The sequence below is a fragment of the Silurus aristotelis genome, assembly GCF_946808225.1.
Source record: "Silurus aristotelis genome assembly, chromosome: 15".
Lineage (NCBI taxonomy): Eukaryota > Metazoa > Chordata > Actinopteri > Siluriformes > Siluridae > Silurus > Silurus aristotelis.
In genome coordinates this window covers 22,966,837-22,987,921 of record NC_139588.1, presented here as the reverse complement: position 1 = coordinate 22,987,921, position 21,085 = coordinate 22,966,837, and the positions used below count along the sequence as shown (strand labels likewise).

General features: G+C 39.6%; 3 protein-coding genes and 1 long non-coding RNA gene across 4 annotated transcripts in view; 2 read left to right on the top strand and 2 right to left on the bottom strand.

Moving 5' to 3' along the window:
* The window catches only part of ino80 (INO80 complex ATPase subunit), a 42,395-nt gene extending 37,259 nt beyond the window's left edge, over positions 1–5,136 (bottom strand). The window contains exon 1 of the mRNA XM_083562587.1: positions 4,550–5,136. The gene's annotated coding sequence lies outside the window, so the exon portion shown is untranslated. The remainder of the gene's footprint in view (positions 1–4,549) is intronic.
* The window catches only part of LOC310738005, a 347,605-nt gene that overhangs the window by 317,667 nt on the left and 8,853 nt on the right, over positions 1–21,085 (top strand). The gene's annotated exons all lie outside the window — the stretch shown is intronic.
* On the bottom strand, positions 6,617–15,632 carry vps18 (VPS18 core subunit of CORVET and HOPS complexes). Its single transcript, XM_083562597.1, has 5 exons — positions 15,225–15,632; positions 10,857–10,998; positions 10,347–10,438; positions 8,066–9,936; positions 6,617–7,478 (listed from the first exon to the last, which is right to left on the bottom strand). Exons 1-5 carry the CDS (start codon positions 15,325–15,327, stop codon positions 6,750–6,752), a joined length of 2,937 nt encoding a protein of 978 aa, XP_083418723.1. The 5' UTR covers positions 15,328–15,632; the 3' UTR covers positions 6,617–6,749.
* Positions 18,183–21,065, top strand: rhov (ras homolog family member V). The gene is made up of 3 exons (XM_083562773.1): positions 18,183–18,544; positions 18,657–18,715; positions 19,514–21,065. Exons 1-3 carry the CDS (start codon positions 18,310–18,312, stop codon positions 19,958–19,960), a joined length of 741 nt encoding a protein of 246 aa, XP_083418899.1. The 5' UTR covers positions 18,183–18,309; the 3' UTR covers positions 19,961–21,065.

Genomic DNA, 21,085 nt, shown 5'->3' with positions numbered 1-21,085 from the left:
CTGGGAAGATGTTCCACTAGATTTTGTGGAGATTTGCGATCATTCAAGTTACGAGGGTGTGAGTAAAGTCAGGTACTGATGTGGGTGAGAAGGTGAGGAGGTCTGGGGTGCAGTCAGCGTTCACATTCATCCCACAGGTAAACAATGGGGTTTATAACAGGAGATCTTCCACATATCAGCAACCATTTTAGTATCTTCCCAGGGGGAAAAAACTAAAGAAATTAAACGGAGATTTACTGTCCTCCAAAAATATTAACAGTCATTATTATCTAAATATCTGGCAACTAAAGTGAGTACACCCTCAGTGAACGTGTCGAAACTGTGTCTGAAGTGTAAATATTGTGTGTGAGCACATCGTTCTCCAGCACTGCTTTAATCCTCCTGGGTGTGGAATTCACCAGAGCTGCACAGGTTGTTGCTGGGATCCTCTTCCACTCCTCTATAATGACATCACGGAGCTGCTGGATGTTACACACATGGCGCTTCCCCATGTTCCACTTGAGGATCCTCACAGGTGCTCAATAGGGTTCAGGTCTGGAGACACCCTTGACTTTTGAAGCAGTTTCTGCACCTGACGTACAGCACGAGGACTCGACTTCTTTAATGGACCCTTGTGAGATCTGTTCTGAGTGGAACCCGTCTTAGAAAACCTCTGTATGACCCTGAACACTGTACTGTAACTCAGTTTCAGGGTGATACTGATCTTCTTACAGCCTCAGCAACGATTCTGATTCTCAAATCCTCAGAGACTTTTTACCATGAGGTCCATGTAGAACATCCAGTGGTCAGTGTGAGAGAATTGAACTCAAAGCACTGAATTTTAACTGCTCTAATAGAAGATACACACATTTATATGTTTCTCTCAATCAGATAAAAACATAACCATGATGAAAAGGACGTGTGGATTTGCATCGTTACACCACACACAGCTGTTATCACTGGGGGTGTACTTACTTTTGATGAGTTATTTAGACGATAATGTCTGTATGTTGTTATTTTTAAAGGACAGTAAATCAGTACTGATACACAAACTGCACACTGATACTCTATAACTCGGTACTGGGGTTCCTGTATAAAAGTATTAATTCCTCTATGATCTGTGGAACTCCTCCTCTTACGTTTCTACTTCAGTAAAAGTACTGAAAGTTCAGGCTTCTGAAGCGACTTCAGGATGATCAGTAACAGTAGAGATGATGGAGAACTCTGTTATAAAACTCTTAGTATAAAATACTGAAATCATTTGCATGAAAACAGCCAAAATGTCTTAATCAAATGCAAGAATGGCCACCACTACTCAGTACTTTACTGACACCGGTGTGGCTGAATGAATCTCCACAAAATCTAGTGGAACATCATCTCAGAAGAGTGGAGGCGATGTGGAACGGGACAAGAAATAAAGGCACAGCCAACGTTCCAATTCACCCCAAAGGTCTTGATAGCAGGAGATCCATTTCCACTATATCTAACCCATGGAAAGCAGATGTTCATGGAGCTGGCTTGGTGCACAGCTGGAACAGGTTTGAGTCTCCTAGTTCAAGTGATGGAAAATGTTCATGCTACAGACTTCCAAAGACGTTGTATCCAATCATTGTGGTAACAGTTTGGGGAAAAGACACACGTCAGGGCAGGTGTCCCAATACTTTTGGCACTTTAACACGCATGTATTGTCTATAAGATAAATGTATTGTGTTATTTATGTCTGTACTTCTGAAAGTCACCAACAGATGGAACCAAATTCTTTGTGTGTGTGAACACATTTGGCCAATAAACCTGATTCTGATCCTGATTCAAATGTTCTGGCATTTTACAGATTTTGATTAAATTCAGTGATTAGATGTCGTCCTTCTAGTATTTTCTTTTTGGTGAAATGTTTTGGAAGATTCCTTGACACTGAATGTTTTTAGGAGTATTGCAGACCACTGACATGTGTTTAATGGTCACGTTTGTTTTGCTGAAAACAAAAACAGAAAGCACACAGATAGCAGATGTTTCTCTGAGGATGTGTTTTCAATCTGATATCCAATCAGATTTCAGCAGTCACATCACACGTTTCCAGGGTCAGAGGAATCTGCCGTGGGGTCTTTAGAAACAATGCGGTCACCAGTAGCTTCAAATACGCGAGAAATTTTTCACGCGTTTTACCGATTAGATTAACGATTTGGTGACACCGGCGCCCTCTACAGGCATACAATTACGTCAGCATTTTCACTGCCTTTGATTGGATGGTCAGGAAGCGTCACTAATCAGAGCTCGCAACCCGCATCTGTAGCAAACTGCACAATCTCAAATACATTCATGTGGATTAATAACTGTTTTTTCATTCTTTCAGCTGATTTGGGTGCAGACCTTTTATACTTTTACGTTTTCTTTCCCAGTACAATTTACAAAAATAAACACAATTTGTCTTCATTTTAAATTTCCAGAAAAACTGGTCTAGGTGTAAAATGCATGGGCCGACAGTGGACTGTATTTAAGTAGTTGTAAAATCTTAACAGCAAAATAGTGTGTGTGTGTCTTTGTGTGTGTGTGTGTGTGTGTGTGTGTGTGTGTGTGTGTGTGTGTGTGTGTGTGTGTGTGTGTGTGTGTGTGTTAAAAACATTGGTGTTTTTAAGACGTTTGTTGGTTTATTGTCAGAACTACATTTCTATCATTCGTAAATTTATTTTTTAATGTTGTTGATTTGTGAAGAAACATTTATATGACCTTAAATCCACACTCTTTTACCAGAAACCGAGAATAGACTCTTTATAGAGAGTTGATTCCTTGCTCTCTCTGTTACACCTAATTAAAACATGAAATATTTGCATTAGATAGACTTCAATATTTTTTTTTTTTACATACAATTATTATACTAAACTACAAAAATATACTGTGAGGTAAAAAAAAAATACTTCATATACAACGTGGAATTGTGTCTTTTAGATTAGCTGTTAAATATATACTAATAGCTAATGCTATATTTGTTTTAAAAAATATGAATAAAGAAACGCATATTTCTTTTGTCACTTTTCAAACAATTTTGTTGTTATTTTATGGGTAAAAATATACTTTTAATCTTTTTTTATTCAACTCTAACGGGTTAAATTAATTCCAAATCATTTGAATCGACTATCAGGAGAATTTATTTAAGTGTACACAATTCCGATATATATATATATATATACACACACACACACAATTGTTTTTTTTTAAACAACTCGGAATTGTGTCTTTTAGCCGTTGAGCTGTGAAATATATGCTGAATAACAGCTAAATGTTATATTGTTTGATTTTTAAAAGATTCTAATATTTGTATGAAACGCTAAAAACTCATTTTGAGTACATTTTTAGTCAAACATTTAAACAATGTTAATTTTTTTTTTTAAAGTAACTTGGGTAAAGTCGATTCTGAATCTATAGAATCGACTCTATGACCAGAAACCAAGAACCGATTCTCTGCTCCATCATTGGCCTGCATCATGATTAAGAGTCGACTCCTTTTTTTTTTTTTTTTTTTTTTTACCTCACAGCTTTCACATTAGACCTGAACTACATTAAAACGCGAAATATGATTTTTGAAATGTATCTGTTTGGCTGTTATTATGTATTATTATTAAACTAAGATCAAATATACTTTGAGAGGTAAACGTTTCCAATACAACTTGGAATTGTGTCTTTTAGCTGTGAAATATTAATAGATTCTAATATTTATATCAGAGGCATTGTGTCAATTTTTAGTCAAACAATTTTGTTAGTCTATTATCAAAAATTATATTTGAGAAAAAATTTGAATCAATAGCTCTCTATTGCCAGAATCAAGAATCGAATCCTCCTTCGGAGAGTCGATTCCCTGCTTGATCATTGGCCTGTACCAAGATTAAGAGTCGACTCCCTTTTTATAAAGTGTCGACTCAGAGATTTCACGTTGGAACTAAACTACAATAAAACACGAAATATAACTATAAAAATAACTCCAGTGGACTGTTTTTGGTATAATTGTGAACTTATCGATAAGTAAATAAACTAAACGAGTATCTACGTGTTACATTATAAATGTGAATAGCCGATTAGCTAATGTAAAATGCTAAGCTAGCTAACCTGGGCGCCAAAGATAACCGGGATGTATGCAGCTAATTCGGGTTTAGAAGCAGGTCTGACCAGCTGGTGATAGCCGGTTAGCGTTAATCCACCGGAGTACTGCTCACACAGAGCGCTGATAAGAAAGGGCTCACACTGCCTAGCAAAGCTCCGGACAGGAAGCCCGAGCAGGGGAGCGCTAGCGAACCCGCCAGCGGTGTATCTATGATATGATACGGGGAATAAAATCGGGCAGGCCCGGTGTGTTTAAGGCCACATCCGCTGGCGGTGGTCATATAGAGAGGTGGGAAACTGCTGTTTATTAGTTATGAGGGAGGCTCATTTTTAACCCCGGGGCCCGGACCCATAGACAGCCGGAGAGGGAGCGTGAGCAGAGCGAGCAGGCCGCCGGGTAAAGTATTTTTCTCCCTCCCGGCCATCTTTACCCCCGAACGCTTCCCCCCCGCCGTGTGCCTGAGAAACCCGCGCTCACCTCGTCGGCGGCCCGTGTGGCCCCACCCGCCCGGCTCTCGGTCCCCGGTCTCCGCTGCTGCCGAATCGGCTCGCCTCGCCGCGCCGCTCGCGTCTTCAAAATGGCGCGCACGGGGAGAGAGAGAGGGAGACAGTGAGGCGGTGGGACTCGGCAGCAGCGGAGAGAGGCGGCCACTTTCAGCAGCAGACCGAGCAGGGACAACGGCGCCATGGCGAGGACGGAGCACCGAGCAGGCAATTGTAATCGAACGCCGAGCACAACCCGACACCCGAGTTGGTGTGAAAGGGCGGTTTTTTCCTGTTTTTGCGACGGGAACCGACTTTCCAGGGCCGGCGAGAACCCCCGTCCTCCGCCCGCGGACAACCGGCCACGCCATTCTCCGTTTATTTTACAATCACGCCAGGATCTCGGCGATCGACCTGCCATGCCTTGCTTACGGCTCCCCGAGCCCCGCTGATGCGCGCGTGACGTCAGCGTAATCTCTCGCGAGATGACGCGAGACTTTCCCCCCCTTCTTCTTCTTCCTTTTTATACATTATAAACTTTCTCTCTCTCTCTCTCTCTCTCTCTCTCTCTCTCTCTCTCTCTCTCTCTCTCTCTCTCTCTTCAGTGTCTATTATCGTCTAAAATAAACCATAAAAAGTGTATATAAAAATCAAACACATGCTACCAGAGTAGTTATAAATCAACACCCAGAAAAAGGGTTGAAATAAACGTAATACTGGGAAAATACTATTATCGAGAACACTATGAGGAAAACATGAAGAAGATGGTGGTGAATGGAAAGAAAATGAACAATAGAGGAGGAGGAAGAAGTGGAAACAAATAAGTAGATGAAGTGAAAGAGAAGGAGGGAGATGGAATGAAACAAATGAAGAATTGTAAGGAGGAGGAGGAGGAGAAAATGAGAAAGGGAGAAGAAAGATGAAGAATAGTTTTAGGACTAGAAGAAAAATGAGGAGGAAGAGGAGTTGAAAGAAGGAGGAGGAAAAAGAATTGGAAGAAGTTTCCTCCTCCAAATGGTTTAAGAAGAAATTATGATGAAGAAGACAAAAGAAAGGAGGAAATTGTAAGGGGGATGATGATGATGGAGAATGAAAAGAAAAGGTACAATAGAGGAAGAAGAAGTGTAAATGGAAGATGGTGGTGATGTTGAAGAATTAAAAGAAGAGTAGTTGGAAGATGAAAAAGAGGAGGATGAAGAGAAAATGAGAAAGATGAAGAATTGGAAGGAGGAGAAGAACAATAACTGGAAGATTGGGAAGAGGAGAACAAAGATAAAGAAGAATTGTAGATCTTGAAGGAAATAATGGAGGACAATGAATAATTGAAAGAAGGAGAGAAAAAAGAGGAGGAGGAAAGATAATTGGACAAATAATCTTCTTCCAAATGAAGGAAGAAGAAAATGATGAAGAAAAAGAAGAGAAAGAAAGGTAAAAGTGAAAAAGGAATAGGAGGAGAAAGATAAATGTGATGGAGGAAAATGATGAAGATGAGACAGATGAAGGATTGGAAGAAGGAGGAGAGAAAGATGAGGAGCAAAAAAGAAGAAAGAGAACTGGAAGAATAGGAGGAGGAGAAAAAAGATGAAATGCATAAGTGAAAGAATGGGGGGGGGTATGAGAAGTAGAAGAAAAAGTAAGAAGGTGATGATGAAAGAAAAAAAAATAGGAAGTAAAAAAAAAAGGAGGAAAAAGAACCGGGGGGGGGGGGTCCCCAGAGGAAGATGATGAAGAAGAAAAATATGAGAAAGATGCTAATAATTATGTAACAACTGGAAGATGTAGAAACACAAAAAGAAGAGGATGATGAGGAGGAGGAGAAAAGAAGAGGAGGAAGAAAAGGGAGACTTGAGAAGAAGAAGAGTATTAGGAAAAAGAAGAAAAGAAGAAGGAAGGAGCAAAAAAGGTCAAGATGAAGACAAAGAAGAAGAGAAAGAGCAGGAAGAAGAGAACGAGGATGAATGAGGAGGGGAAAGAGAAGAAAAAAGAAGAGGAAGGAGAAAAGAACAATAGTTTAGCTGGTGTAGATGTTTGATCTTTGAGATAAATGACCAGGACAAAAACGTAATGCTGAGGGTTTATTGGTGTAACGTTGTGAGATACATGCTGAAGCAGTTATACACACACACATACACACACACACACACACACACACACACACAGGTGTTTCTGAAAGCCCTGATGATGATTTCTCAGTCTCAGAGCCAGCTGGACATCTCCTCCTGGAACCTGCTGGGATCGATGAAGGGTTTATCGACGGTTTTGATCATCAGCTCTCCGCAGTACGCACACTCGCACGCCACGATGTCGTCGATGTCTGATTTGATCTGCTCTCGGCCGCCCGGGCCTTTCCCCAAGCTCACCGTGTCGTCCTCTTTGGGTCTGTGGCGGGACTTTGTGGTCACAGTGGTGGCCACGAGCTTCTTCTGCAGCTCCTCCAGCTTGGCCTGTTTGTATGACGAGAGGTGCGGCGTGACCTCCTGGAAGAGGCAGTCGTAGTGGAACATGTGTCCGCACAGGAAAAGATAGAAGGGTCGGTTGAGTAAGGGGAATTCGCAGGTGGCGCACTGCTCCTGAGACTCCACTACACCGTACTTGTTCCTCATCTCCTGGATGTCCTGCCGGATGCGCCTGGCGCTCTCCGTGGCCTCCTCCATCTCTTGCTTGAGCTCCTCGATGTGCTGGTTGTAGTCGTCCAGCGAGGAGCAGATGGCCTCCTTGAAGTGGTCGATGGTGACGAAGTCAGGGAAGAAAGGCAAGATGTCCTCGATCTTCAGCAGGCTGCAGCTGGACAGGCAGTTCATCGCCTTCTTCACGTCCTTCTCCTCCTGGACCACGTGGCGAGCGATTTTCAGCCACAGCTTCTTCCTCAGCTCTTCGTCGTCCTCCGGGAGGTCCGCGCACGATTTGGCCAAGTCCACGTCCACCTGAAATCACACGCTGATTAGATGTTGTAGGAAACGCTCATGAGATAGGAGGTGGGATCAAAATGTTTCGACTCTAGCTCTGTTTACGTGAAAGAACTTCGTTTGCACACTATTGCCTACAAAAAAAGTCCCCTTGAACAGCAATACAGAGCTCCTTTCTTTTTCTGGGGTGGGTGGGGAAGTGAGATAATGATGTTTCTGGCGAGAAACTCACGTGTGATAGGGTGCACACAGCTCCTGGTGTACACAGGATGATGTCTTTGGGACACCGACTTATGAGGTCAGTGCTTCCTGTGACTATGCGTGCAGCCTTGTGCTACCATCCGTTGGCCTGGTACAAAACTAGTCTCGAAACTTTTTGATACCACCTCGTATTCTTAAGTGAGAGAAGAAGAAGAAGGATGGGAAAGAAAAAGAGGTTAAAGAAGAGAAAGAAGCGGAGGAAGGATGAGAAAGAAGAAGAGGAAGTAAAGAAAATGGAGGAAGAGGAACAAGAGTAGGAGGAAAAAGACGAGTAAGAAGAATACAAGAGGAAGATAAAGAAAAGGAATTCTTGAGATGAAGAAGAAGGATATTGGCGTACTCACCTGCAAAGCTAAATCCACGGCTTCCTCGTACAGCTCCATTATCTTGTAGACCAACACGCAGGCTTGGAGATAGCCATGCTCGGAGCAGAGGCGTAAGGCATATTTGAGATCGTAGTGGATCTCCGAGGCGTGGGTCCCTGCCTGCTCGAGGTACCACAGCAAAGATTCGGGTTTATACTTGGCGTAAAGCGAGAGAAGGTAATTGTGTATGGCTTCTTCCTCCACGCTGAGCTCGTACACGCAGAACTCCATGTACCGGATGGTCTCGTTGATCTGCTGAGTGCTGCCGATCTGACTGTAGTTCACCAGCGCCGGGATCAGCTGCTTGGGATCGAGCCGGTGGCCCATCTTGATCCAGGCATCCACCACTTTCTTGGGAATGTGCTGCATGAGGACCGGGGAGAACTTGTAGAAGAGCTTTTCGTCGCAGTGCTTGGAGAGGACGTCGAGCGCCGCGGCGTAGTCGTCGTGCTGGCAGTGGTGCGAGATGACCCTCTCGTAGTCCTGCATGATGACCGAGAAGTAGACCATGTCCTCGACGTTTCCGTGGCTCGCCAAGAGGTCGTAGATGGTGCTCCTGTAGTTGTACAAGCACTCTTTGTGCTTGCTGCTGGCCAGGAAAGAATGGAAATCCTGGCGCGTTTCCTGAAACTGCGCTTTCTTCTGGTCGTCCACCTCCAGCTGTCCGAGGCGGTTCAGGTACAACTCGGTCAACCAGGTGACCAGCAGCGTGATCTGGGTCTTCTCTGTATATTTAAGGCTGTCCAGTTTCCGGAACAGGAATTCCTTCAGTGCTTCTTCTTGCTTGGCTTCGATGAACTTCAGCGCAATTTCTTCGAAGTAGTTCTGAGTCAGGGCGTAGCACTTTGCGCTCTCTAGGTAACGTCTGTTCTGGAACCAGTGCTCCGCTTCCTTGGCGAGTACCATATCTTTGCATTCGGGTCGATCCTTGCAGTATTCTTTGGCCAGGTCAAACTTCTTCATGTTCATGTACATTTGCCAGACGTCTCTGGATTCCCTCTGGATGTGATAACGGAATACGGCTTTCTCGGTGTAGATCCAGACCATTCCGCCCACGGGATCTTTGATCATCTTTTTGAGGGAGCCGAACTTATCCGGGAAGACGTCTTCGTAGACGACTTGTCCGTTCAAGGTGCAGATGGCCTTGACGCGATCAGGGAGCAGGAGAAGAAAATGAAACTGCGTGAGCACGATGGAGATCGGCTTGTTGTAGCTGAAGTCGATGTCCGGCGTGTATTCCCACACCTGGACGTCGCTTAGAAGAGAGTCGGGCCGCGAGTAATCCAAGTGGCCGTACAAAACCCCGTTTCCCATCATCCAGGCGAACGAGTTGGGGCTTGAACGGAGCTTGGAGGTGTAGAAGCCGATCTCGCTGTAGCCCATGTTAACGGGAAACTCTTGGAAGCTCGGTAAAAGGTCCTGATTCTGAGCGAAGATCGAGCTGAAGCCTTGCTGCTCGGATCCCTCAGCTAACTTCCCCACAAACTGAAACAGACGCTTGCGAGTCGTAGCAATGATGAAATACTTTGACTCGATCCCACGTTCCACCTCCAGGCAGCAAACCGGTGCTGGCTTTCCATCTTCTTCCAAAGAATGGACCTGCCTGAAATACTGATCCGGGTTGGTGTTGAAAAGGGAACCCTCTGACGCAGAGATTTCCGCTTCGAAAATTATACCTTGGCTGGTTCCGACAAGAATGGGGCCGGTGTTGGTTTCGTTGCCCAGAATCTTGTTCCAGCCCACGCTCTCTATTAAGTGGCCCCTCCATCTAGAGAGGCTGCGGACCTTCTGAGTGTTTCTGTTTAAGTAGACGCACTCGCTCGTGGTCAGGCTGATCACCAAGTGAGATCCTGAAACACAAGAAATCATCTGTAATCAAACGTCCTGATGGATCTCTACATGCATCAGCTGTAGAACTGTTCAGGGTCACAAGATACTGTTTCTACTCTAATTCTTAATGTTTTACCCTTAAATCATTTTATACCTCGAGTATAGTCATGTCATAAAGAAGTAATAATAAATCAATAAACAGACGGACAGACAGACAGGTAGACAGACAGACAGGTGGACAGCAAGACGAAACAAACAAACAAATTTTAAGTCTTCTGTGTTTCAACTTTAACATTATAAATGTAAAATGGCTGTTTGCAGTTAAACGACGTCACCGTGGGTCTGTGGGTTGCCTCTATATAACCGGGTTCTGATGGAGATGCAGCATGGACCGAGATCCAAACAGGAATGAAAATAGAGGAATAGTTACCTGTGGGATCCAGGAAGAGTTTGTATACTTTACTGTCATCCTTCCTTCCCAGCTCGACCTGATTCGGCTGATCCGCTTTCCCCAGATCAATCCTACATCACACGCACACACACGCACACACACACACACACACACACACACACACACACCACTGTCATTTGCGTAACTATACCCGGCTTTTCAATTTCAATAACGAGTCGTTTAACGCTCCGTTAAATGCGTCAATGACCCGAGGTCACATGATCACAGGAGATCTGAGAGCTAATCCTATCAACATCCAAGATTACAGGGTTTATTAAAATAAATTATAATATCTATAATAGTGTGAATTTATTACAGCTGGGAACATTAAAGACTCTATAACCTTTAAATATATCGTAATTTATACATTTATTTATTGTTTATTATATTATTTATTATTATATTACTATATTTATAACTTTATCTTTATAACTTTTTTATTAATATCGTTTAAATATTTATTAATTAGCCTGTAATTGAATGCGTTACCTCAGTAGCGTGTCCTTCCCGAGACTAATGCACAGCTGGCTGTTGCACACGGTGAAGTGATTGATCTTTTCTGGTGGTGAGAAATCGATACGCTGCTTGTTGAAGATGGGTTTTTCTTCCTCCAGCCGGACGTTCACGAATCCTGCAGGAACACACAAGCGTTAAAAACGTCTCGCTCCGAGCGGTGATGTCATGGTACTGAAAAACCACAGGAGAATCATCTGCTCTGTCCTGAAGATCCTGACACTGGAGACTCCTTCCTTCCTAAAGTTGTGCTGAATTTACACAAAAACATCCTCAACTCCCATTCCAGGAGAGAGAGAGCAAGCGAGAGAGAGAGAGAGAGAGAGAGAGAGAGAGAGAGAGAGAGAGAAAGAGAGGTAGACAGACAGACAGACAGACAGACAGACAGACAGACAGATAGATAGATATAATGTATTAGATGTACTAACGTATGTAGAGAGTGTACTGTATGATGATTGTGTTATAATGTATCTATGATGCTCTATAATGTGCTATGTGTCTATGAGAGAGAGAGAAAGAGACAGACAGACAGACAGACAGACAGACAGACAGATAGATAGATAGATAGATAGATTGATAGATAGATAGATAGATAGATAGATAGATAGATAAAGAGAGAGAGATAGAGAGAGAGATAGATAGATAGATAGATAGATAGATAGATAGATAGATAGATAGATAGAGAGATAGAGAGAGAGAGAGAGAGAGAGAGAGAGAGAGAGAGAGAGAGAGATAGATAGATAGATAGATAGATAGATAGATAGATAGATAGATAGATAGATAGATAGAACATTGAATCAGGATTGTTTGAGTTTAAAACGAGGTCATCATCACCCTGTATGAACATCATGGTCGCCTCTACAACAACCCCAACGTTCGATTTGCATAAATAAGCTGCCAATCAATTCACACATCTGGATTTATTTGATCTTCTATGAGCACAGACGGTGATTTACGGCACGTTCACCACATCAGAGAGCTCCATCAGCGGTGTGGAGATAGCGAGATAACGTGTCCACCGTTAATCAGCTCCAGGGAGACAAAAGAGCTGCTTCCTCCTAAACACCGTGAAACATGTGTTCCAGTGAACACCAGAATTTAGGGACAAACTGGAGAAAAAAACGTTTATATGAGAAATAAAAAGAAAAACAGCACCATGATGTTATTAATTCCAGTAATCTGATGGCACTACTTTATCTCTGGGTGTGATTGGGACGCTTCACCTCGGTAGTGTTTACACGTGAATATGATCAATTATTTTATTCCATGTAAACATAGTGTACATTTTTATAACATTTTAATCCATCAGGAAAAGGTATTCATATTTTCTATATATTTATATAATATAAATACATGTATACATTATAACTTTAATCCATCAGGAAAGTCTATAAACAATTTATCTTCTACATATTATATAATGTATTTATTTACAGGAAGCCCTGAAATATTTTCTAAATATTATAATTTATGAAAGTCTTCATGAAGACTTTATTAATCATTTTTTAGATATTATAATGTAAGGAAGGCTAAATATAATTTATTGTCTATATATTTATATCATGTTCATATATATCATATTCATATATATATATATATATATATATATATATATATATATATATATATATATATATATATATGTATATTATCTCATTTCATTTTAATCCATCAGGGAAGACTATAAACACTGTCTGCTAGAGATTTATATAATATCTATACATCATTTGCATACATTTAAATATTACAACTCCTTTTAATTTGATTATAATGTATTAGATGTAATGATGTATGTAGAGAGTGTACTGTATGATCATTGTGTTATAATGTATCTATGATGCTCTATAATGTGCTATAATGTATCTATGATGCTCTATAATGTGTTATAATGCTCTATAATGTGTTATAATAGCTGTGTACACATGGAGATTGTATTGATTATAATGTATTAGATGTAATGATGTATGTAGAGAGTGTACTGTATGATCATTGTGTTATAATGTATCTATGATGCTCTATAATGTGCTATAATGTATCTATGATGCTCTATAATGTGTTATAATGCTCTATAATGTGTTATAATGGCTGTGTACACATGGAGATTGTATTGATTATAATGTATTAGATGTAATAACGTATGTAGAGAGTGTACTGTATGATCATTGTGTTATAATGTATCTATGATGCTCTATAATGTGCTATAATGCTCTATAATGTGTTATAATGGCTGTGTACACATGGAGATTGTATTGATTATAATGTATTAGATGTAATGATGTATGTAGAGAGTGTACTGTATGATCATTGTGTTATAATGTATCTATGATGCTCTATAATGTGCTATAATGTGTCTATGATGCTATATAATGTGTTATAATGGCTGTGTACACATGGAGATTGTATTGATTATAATGTATTAGATGTAATGATGTATGTAGAGAGTGTACTGTATGATCATTGTGTTATAATGTATCTATGATGCTCTATAATGTGCTATAATGTGTCTATGATGCTATATAATGTGTTATAATGGCTGTGTACACATGGAGATTGTATTGATTATAATGTATTAGATGTAATGATGTATGTAGAGAGTGTACTGTATGATCATTGTGTTATAATGTATCTATGATGCTCTATAATGTGCTATAATGTGTCTATGATGCTATATAATGTGTTATAATAGCTGTGTACACATGGAGATTGTATTGATTATAATGTATTAGATGTAATGATGTATGTAGAGAGTGTACTGTATGATCATTGTGTTATAATGTATCTATGATGCTCTATAATGTGCTATAATGTATCTATGATGCTCTATAATGTGTTATAATGCTCTATAATGTGTTATAATGGCTGTGTACAGATGGAGATTGTATTGATTATAATGTATTAGATGTAATGATGTATGTAGAGAGTGTACTGTATGATCATTGTGTTATAATGTATCTATGATGCTCTATAATGTGTTATAATAGCTGTGTACACATGGAGATTGTATTGATTATAATGTATTAGATGTAATGATGTATGTAGAGAGTGTACTGTATGATCATTGTGTTATAATGTATCTATGATGCTCAATAATGTGCTATAATGTATCTATGATGCTCTATAATGTGTTATAATGCTCTATAATGTGTTATAATGGCTGTGTACACATGGAGATTGTATTGATTATAATGTATTAGATGTAATAACGTATGTAGAGAGTGTACTGTATGATCATTGTGTTATAATGTATCTATGATGCTCTATAATGTGCTATAATGTGTCTATGATGCTATATAATGTGTTATAATGGCTGTGTACACATGGAGATTGTATTGATTATAATGTATTAGATGTAATAACGTATGTAGAGAGTGTACTGTATGATCATTGTGTTATAATGTATCTATGATGCTCTATAATGTGTTATAATGCTCTATAATGTGTTATAATGGCTGTGTACACATGGAGATTGTATTGATTATAATGTATTAGATGTAATGATGTATGTAGAGAGTGTACTGTATGATCATTGTGTTATAATGTATCTATGATGCTCTATAATGTGCTATAATGTGTCTATGATGCTCTATAATGTGTTATAATGGCTGTGTACACATGGAGATTGTATTGATTATAATGTATTAGATGTAATGATGTATGTAGAGAGTGTACTGTATGATCATTGTGTTATAATGTATCTATGATGCTCTATAATGTGCTATAATGTGTCTATGATGCTATATAATGTGTTATAATGGCTGTGTACACATGGAGATTGTATTGATTATAATGTATTAGATGTAATGATGTATGTAGAGAGTGTACTGTATGATCATTGTGTTATAATGTATCTATGATGCTCTATAATGTGCTATAATGTGTCTATGATGCTATATAATGTGTTATAATAGCTGTGTACACATGGAGATTGTATTGATTATAATGTATTAGATGTAATGATGTATGTAGAGAGTGTACTGTATGATCATTGTGTTATAATGTATCTATGATGCTCTATAATGTGCTATAATGTGTCTATGATGCTATATAATGTGTTATAATGGCTGTGTACACATGGAGATTGTATTGATTATAATGTATTAGATGTAATGATGTATGTAGAGAGTGTACTGTATGATCATTGTGTTATAATGTATCTATGATGCTCTATGATGTGCTATAATGTGTCTATGATGCTATATAATGTGTTATAATGGCTGTGTACACATGGAGATTGTATTGATTATAATGTATTAGATGTAATGATGTATGTAGAGAGTGTACTGTATGATCATTGTGTTATAATGTGTTATAATGTGTCTATGATGTGTTATAATGGCTGTGTACCTGAATGAGTGATTCCTATCATGTTGGCCGCAGGAAGGCGTCCAGTCTGCACCGGGTGTCTGATCATCTGCGAGTCTTCATAATCATCCAGAATAGTCGCCATGTGTATCTTTATTTCTGATCTAAATAATAATAAAACCGAGTAAATCAGACCTCATCTGTATTTCCGGTGTCTGCGTCCAATACACCGCTAAGACTCTGTCAACCTGGAGGAAATATCCGATCTCATTCCCTACACAACCACCTTTCAGCTTCAAAACAACCACCAGAGAAGAGCTAACAGTCTTAACAAACACACAATGTGGAAAAACATGTGAAAATAAAGCGTGAATAAACACAAACGCCTGTTAGGAGATAGCATGCGAGCTAGCCCCCTGGTCACGTGACAACAAATCATGTGATTGAATGAATAAAACTGGTGCTGTTTTTCATACCGACCATAAGATGGCGCTGTTTGTACTGTTAATTATATATATATACAGTGAGGAAAATAAGTATTTGAACACCCTGCTATTTTGCAAGTTCTCCCACTTAGAAATCATGGAGGGGTCTGAAATTGTCATCGTAGGTGCATGTCCACTGTGAGAGACATAATCTAAAAAAAAAAATCCAGAAATCACAATATATGATTTTTTGACTATTTATTTGTATGATACAGCTGCAAATAAGTATTTGAACACCTGTCTATCAGCTAGAATTCTGACCCTCAAAGACCTGTTAGTCTGCCTTTAAAATGTCCACCTCCACTACATTTATTATCCTAAATTAGATGGACCTGTTTGAGGTCGTTAGCTGCATAAAGACACCTGTCCACCCCATACAATCAGTAAGAATCCAACTACTAACATGGCCAAGACCAAAGAGCTGTCCAAAGACACTAGAGACAAAATTGTACGCCTCCACAAGGCTGGAAAGGGCTACGGGGAAATTGCCAAGCAGCTTGGTGAAAAAAGGTCCACTGTTGGAGCAATCATTAGAAAATGGAAGAAGCTAAACATGACTGTCAATCGCCCTCGGACTGGGGCTCCATGCAAGATCTCACCTCGTGGGGTCTCAATGATCCTAAGGAAGGTGAGAAATCAGCCCAGAACTACACAGGAGGAGCTGGTCAATGACCTGAAAAGAGCTGGGACCACCGTTTCCAAGGTTACTGTTGGTAATACACTAAGACGTCATGGTTTAAAATCATTCATGGCACGGAAGGTTCCCCTGCTTAAACCAGCACATGTCCAGGCACGTCTTAAGTTTGCCAATGACCATTTGGATGATCCAGAGGAGTCATGGGAGAAAGTCATGTGGTCAGATGAGACCAAAATAGAACTTTTGAGTCATAATTCCACTAAACGTGTTTGGAGGAAGAAGAATGATGAGTACCATCCCAAGAACACCATCCCTACTGTGAAGCATGGGGGTGGTAGCATCATGCTTTGGGGGGGGTTTTCTGCACATGGGACAGGGCGACTGCACTGTATTAAGGAGAGGATGACCGGGGCCATGTATTACGAGATTTTGGGGAACAACCTCCTTCCCTCAGTTAGAGCATTGAAGATGGGTCGAGGCTGGGTCTTCCAACATGACAATGACCCGAAGCACACAGCCAGGATAACCAAGGAGTGGCTCTGTAAGAAGCATATCAAGGTTCTGGCGTGGCCTAGCCAGTCTCCAGACCTAAACCCAATAGAGAATCTTTGGAGGGAGCTCAAACTCTGTGTTTCTCAGCGACAGGCCAGAAACCTGACTGATCTAGAGAAGATCTGTGTGGAGGAGTGGGCCAAAATCCCTCCTGCAGTGTGTGCAAAGCTGGTGAAAAACTACAGGAAATGTTTGACCTCTGTAATTGCAAACAAAGGCTCCTGTACCAAATATTAACATTGACTTTCTCAGGTGTTCAAATACTTATTTGCAGCTGTATCATACAAATAAATAGTTTAAAAATCATATATTTTGATTTCTGGATTTTTTTTTTTAGATTATGTCTCTCACAGTGGACATGCACCTACGATGACAATTTCAGACCCCTCCATGATTTCTAAGTGGGAGAACTTGCAAAATAGCAGGGTGTTCAAATACTTATTTTCCTCACTGTATATTGTTTTAATTGTTTTAATTTGTAAACGGTTTATTATTAAATGTAGTAAATAAAATAGATGTTTATTTACAGAATCTTTATTACAGACACAATACAGTTTTTCGAAATAAAGCATGATTTATATATTATTATTGAAATATATAAATAAATAAATATATATATAAACAAGACAAATCATCTTAGATGTGAATTCTCTTAATTTAAATATGCACATTATTATTATTATTATTATTATTATTATTATTATTATTATTATTATTATTATTATTATTAATATTTTATATATATTTTTTTTACATTTTTATCAAATACCCCAGACAATTTGTTACCTTTAAGTCTATTCTTACAGTTTTTTTTTTATTTCTATTTCTATTATTATCTATATATCTTGGATTTCTTTAATTATCTTATATATTATTCTTATCTTGTTAAATATCTAATGTATATAATCTCTAAAGGGGTAATTGTTTACCACATATTTTCTTTACAAAGTTGTTGCTTTGAAAAAAAAATTTCCATCTATAACAGAGCATTTATTTTTAAATAAATAATAATCATCAATTAATAAAAAAAAATGCTTCATGGTAAAGTAATAATTACGAAATCAAAATGACTCGCGAAAAAATAAATCATATAAATGTATTTATATATTTACACATTAAAAGAGAGCAAGCAATATTTCACAAATCTGAATAAATAATAATAAAAACGATCGAATATTCTTTAGGTAGTAAAATATAGTAGATCGAGGTGATAAATCGGAAAGTGTAAATAAGTAAAAACAGAAACAAAAAAAGGGATTCAGATTTTTTTTAAATAGGGAGGTGTGGGCGTGGTTATGCAAATAAGCCTCTGGAGTAGAAAGGGGACTCACATCCGTGTGCGCACTCAGAGTGTGTTCGAGTGTGTGTGAGTGTGTGTGAGATAGAGGATGAGGTGACCACTTTCCTCTCACTCTCCGAACTTCAGAAGGGATTGTTCAGACTGCTGTTGGACATGCCACCCCAAATGGATTATTTTTACCAAGAGGCGCACGTTCCGCCGGTGTGTATAGAGCCGGGGCACGAGCACGCGCACGAGCACGCGCATTCGCCAAATTCGGACCCGGAGCCGGTGATCAGCTGCATGCTGGTGGGAGACGGAGCTGTGGGCAAAACCAGCATGATCATCAGCTACACCAACAACGGATACCCTACTGACTACAAACAGACCGCCTTTGACGTTTTTTCAGGTAACAACTCACCTGTAACCTGCACACAATATACCGATAACATGCACAAATCTCCCCTGCTTCATATATATATACCTCTTTACATATCAGTCTATTATGATTTTATCTTTAGGACAAGTCCAAGTTGATGGAGCACCTGTTCGGATCCAGCTCATGGACACGGCAGGACAGGTGAGACTCCTGATCTGGGTTGGGAAGAAAACTCTTGAGCGTCAATAATAATAATAATAATAATAATAATAATAATAATAATAATAATAATAATAATAATTGTTAACCCCAAACTTACATATGATATCCTAAAATCACGTGATTTATACCACATGATATTCCCTGTATTTAATATGCAACTAGAATGTTTAAACAATAATTATTTTATTATTATTAAAAAATACATACATACACAATAATCCATTTTTACAGCATATTTAATGCAGACAGGAAATATGTGTCCATATATTTTTGGGTTTTTCTGTACACTGAAGAAAATCGTTTAAAAAAGAAAGAAAAAGTCGAATAGGAAAAATAGCAACAGGAAACAGGTATAAATAGTAGAATTAAACAAAAAAAAAAACTCACAAGGTGTGAAAAATTTGAATGTAATTTAAATAAATTATAAGCAGTTGTGAGTTTTGCATGTATTTTTTTTCCCTCTTCTTTCCGTAATCATGTCATTCCGCTGCTTGATGGAAGCCAGAAGACTAATCACATGAACATGTCTCACAGTGCATTGTGTTTTTCACATCTCCGTACGACTCGTCTCTCTGTGAGAGATCTTTTGTGCGATGGCTGTAAAAAACAAAAGATCACCTCAGACTCTATTTACCGACCTGTAATTTATATAATTTTCACCCCACACACACTTGAGAGAGTGAGAGACACGTCAGCTCAGGAAAGAAAGACAAGAAACACCTGCCATGTGTAAAAGAATGCGTCTGGTTCTTATCTGTGCATCTGTCATGTTTTCAGGAGGAGTTTGACGGCTTTCGCTCGCTGTCCTACGCCCAAATGGACGTCTTCCTGCTCTGCTTCAGCGTCGTCAACCCGACTTCCTTCCAGAACATCACCAAGAAATGGATCCCGGAGATCCGCTCGTGCAACCCGACTTCTCCTATCATCCTGGTCGGGACTCAATCCGATCTCCTGCTGGATGTCAATGTTCTGATAGACCTGGACCGCTGTAAGGTGAAGCCCGTGCTCGGTTCCCGGGCTCGGAGCCTGGCTGAGAAGATCCGCGCTACGGAGTACGTGGAGTGCTCGGCTCTGACGCAGAAGAACCTGAAGGAGGCTTTCGACGCCGCCATTTTCGCAGCCATCAAACACAAGGCCAGGAAGGCCAAGAAGACGAGACTGTCGGACAGGCGCACCAAAGCGTTTTCCAAATGCAGCTGGAAAAAGTTCTTCTGCTTCATCTGATCCTGTGGGTCAAACCGTCTGCACTGTGGTGTAATTTATTATTTATTAATCCGGACTTTTTCGGATCGAGGAACACTGATACGTTCACGATGCACGTGAGGCGAACGAACACTAAACACGACCGGAGTTCCATTTAATCAATACGGGAAAATACTGAACATGCAGGTGATTGTTTTCCCATAAAAACTCTCCCCGGAGTGGTTTATTCCCTTCATACCGCAGCGATGTGGCGAGGATTACGAGTTCGTAACGAACGATTTTCATTCGGTGAAATTTGCGGAACAGCGTACACATGTTCCTACTTCCATTATAGCAGCGATAAACGTCCTTTCCCTCTCCAGAGGCTCGTGTTTCCGACAACAGACCTCATTTTTCTGAAGAAAAAAAATCGTCAATTGGGAGAATGTCGGCTAAACTAATCATTTTTACTTGCATTATAGCAGCTATAAACGGCCCTTCCCTCATCAAAGTCTTATTCTTTAGATGAAAAACATCATTCAAGGAGAAAAACAGTCAATTACAGAAATATTTAGAATTTTAGCAGCAATTAATGTCCTTTCCCTAACCGGAGTCGTTATAGCAGCGATAAACGCTCATCCTCTCATCGTAGTCTCATTTGTCCCAAGACAAACAAACTTTGTGTGAGAAGGAAAAAATAACGTCAATCGGTGGAACATCAGCTAAAGATAAAAATGTTTTACTTGCTTTATAGCAGCGATAAACGTCCTTCCTCTTACCAGAGTTTCATTTTTTCAATACAAAAAAATATCGTTTTGGGGGAAAAAGCAAGTCGAGGCACGTCAGCCGAACAAATAATTTTTACTTACATTGTAGCAGCGATAAACTCACCCTCTAAAACTCTCCCTCTTTTTTTTAGCTTCTGAAAACATTGAAATGTCTTTTGCCTTCTGACACTGGAGACTCCTTCCATAAATCTCAAATCGTATGAATTTTCACTTAAAGAAACCTCAGTAACAACAAAAAGTATATTCAGATACATGACCGTACCTAGTAATCTAATCTAATAAAAAAGTAACTGATTTAAAAAAATTGAATATAATGACGGGGAAATAAAAACAGAGGGAAATAAATTGAAAAACAAAAATACACTGTTATAATAAACAA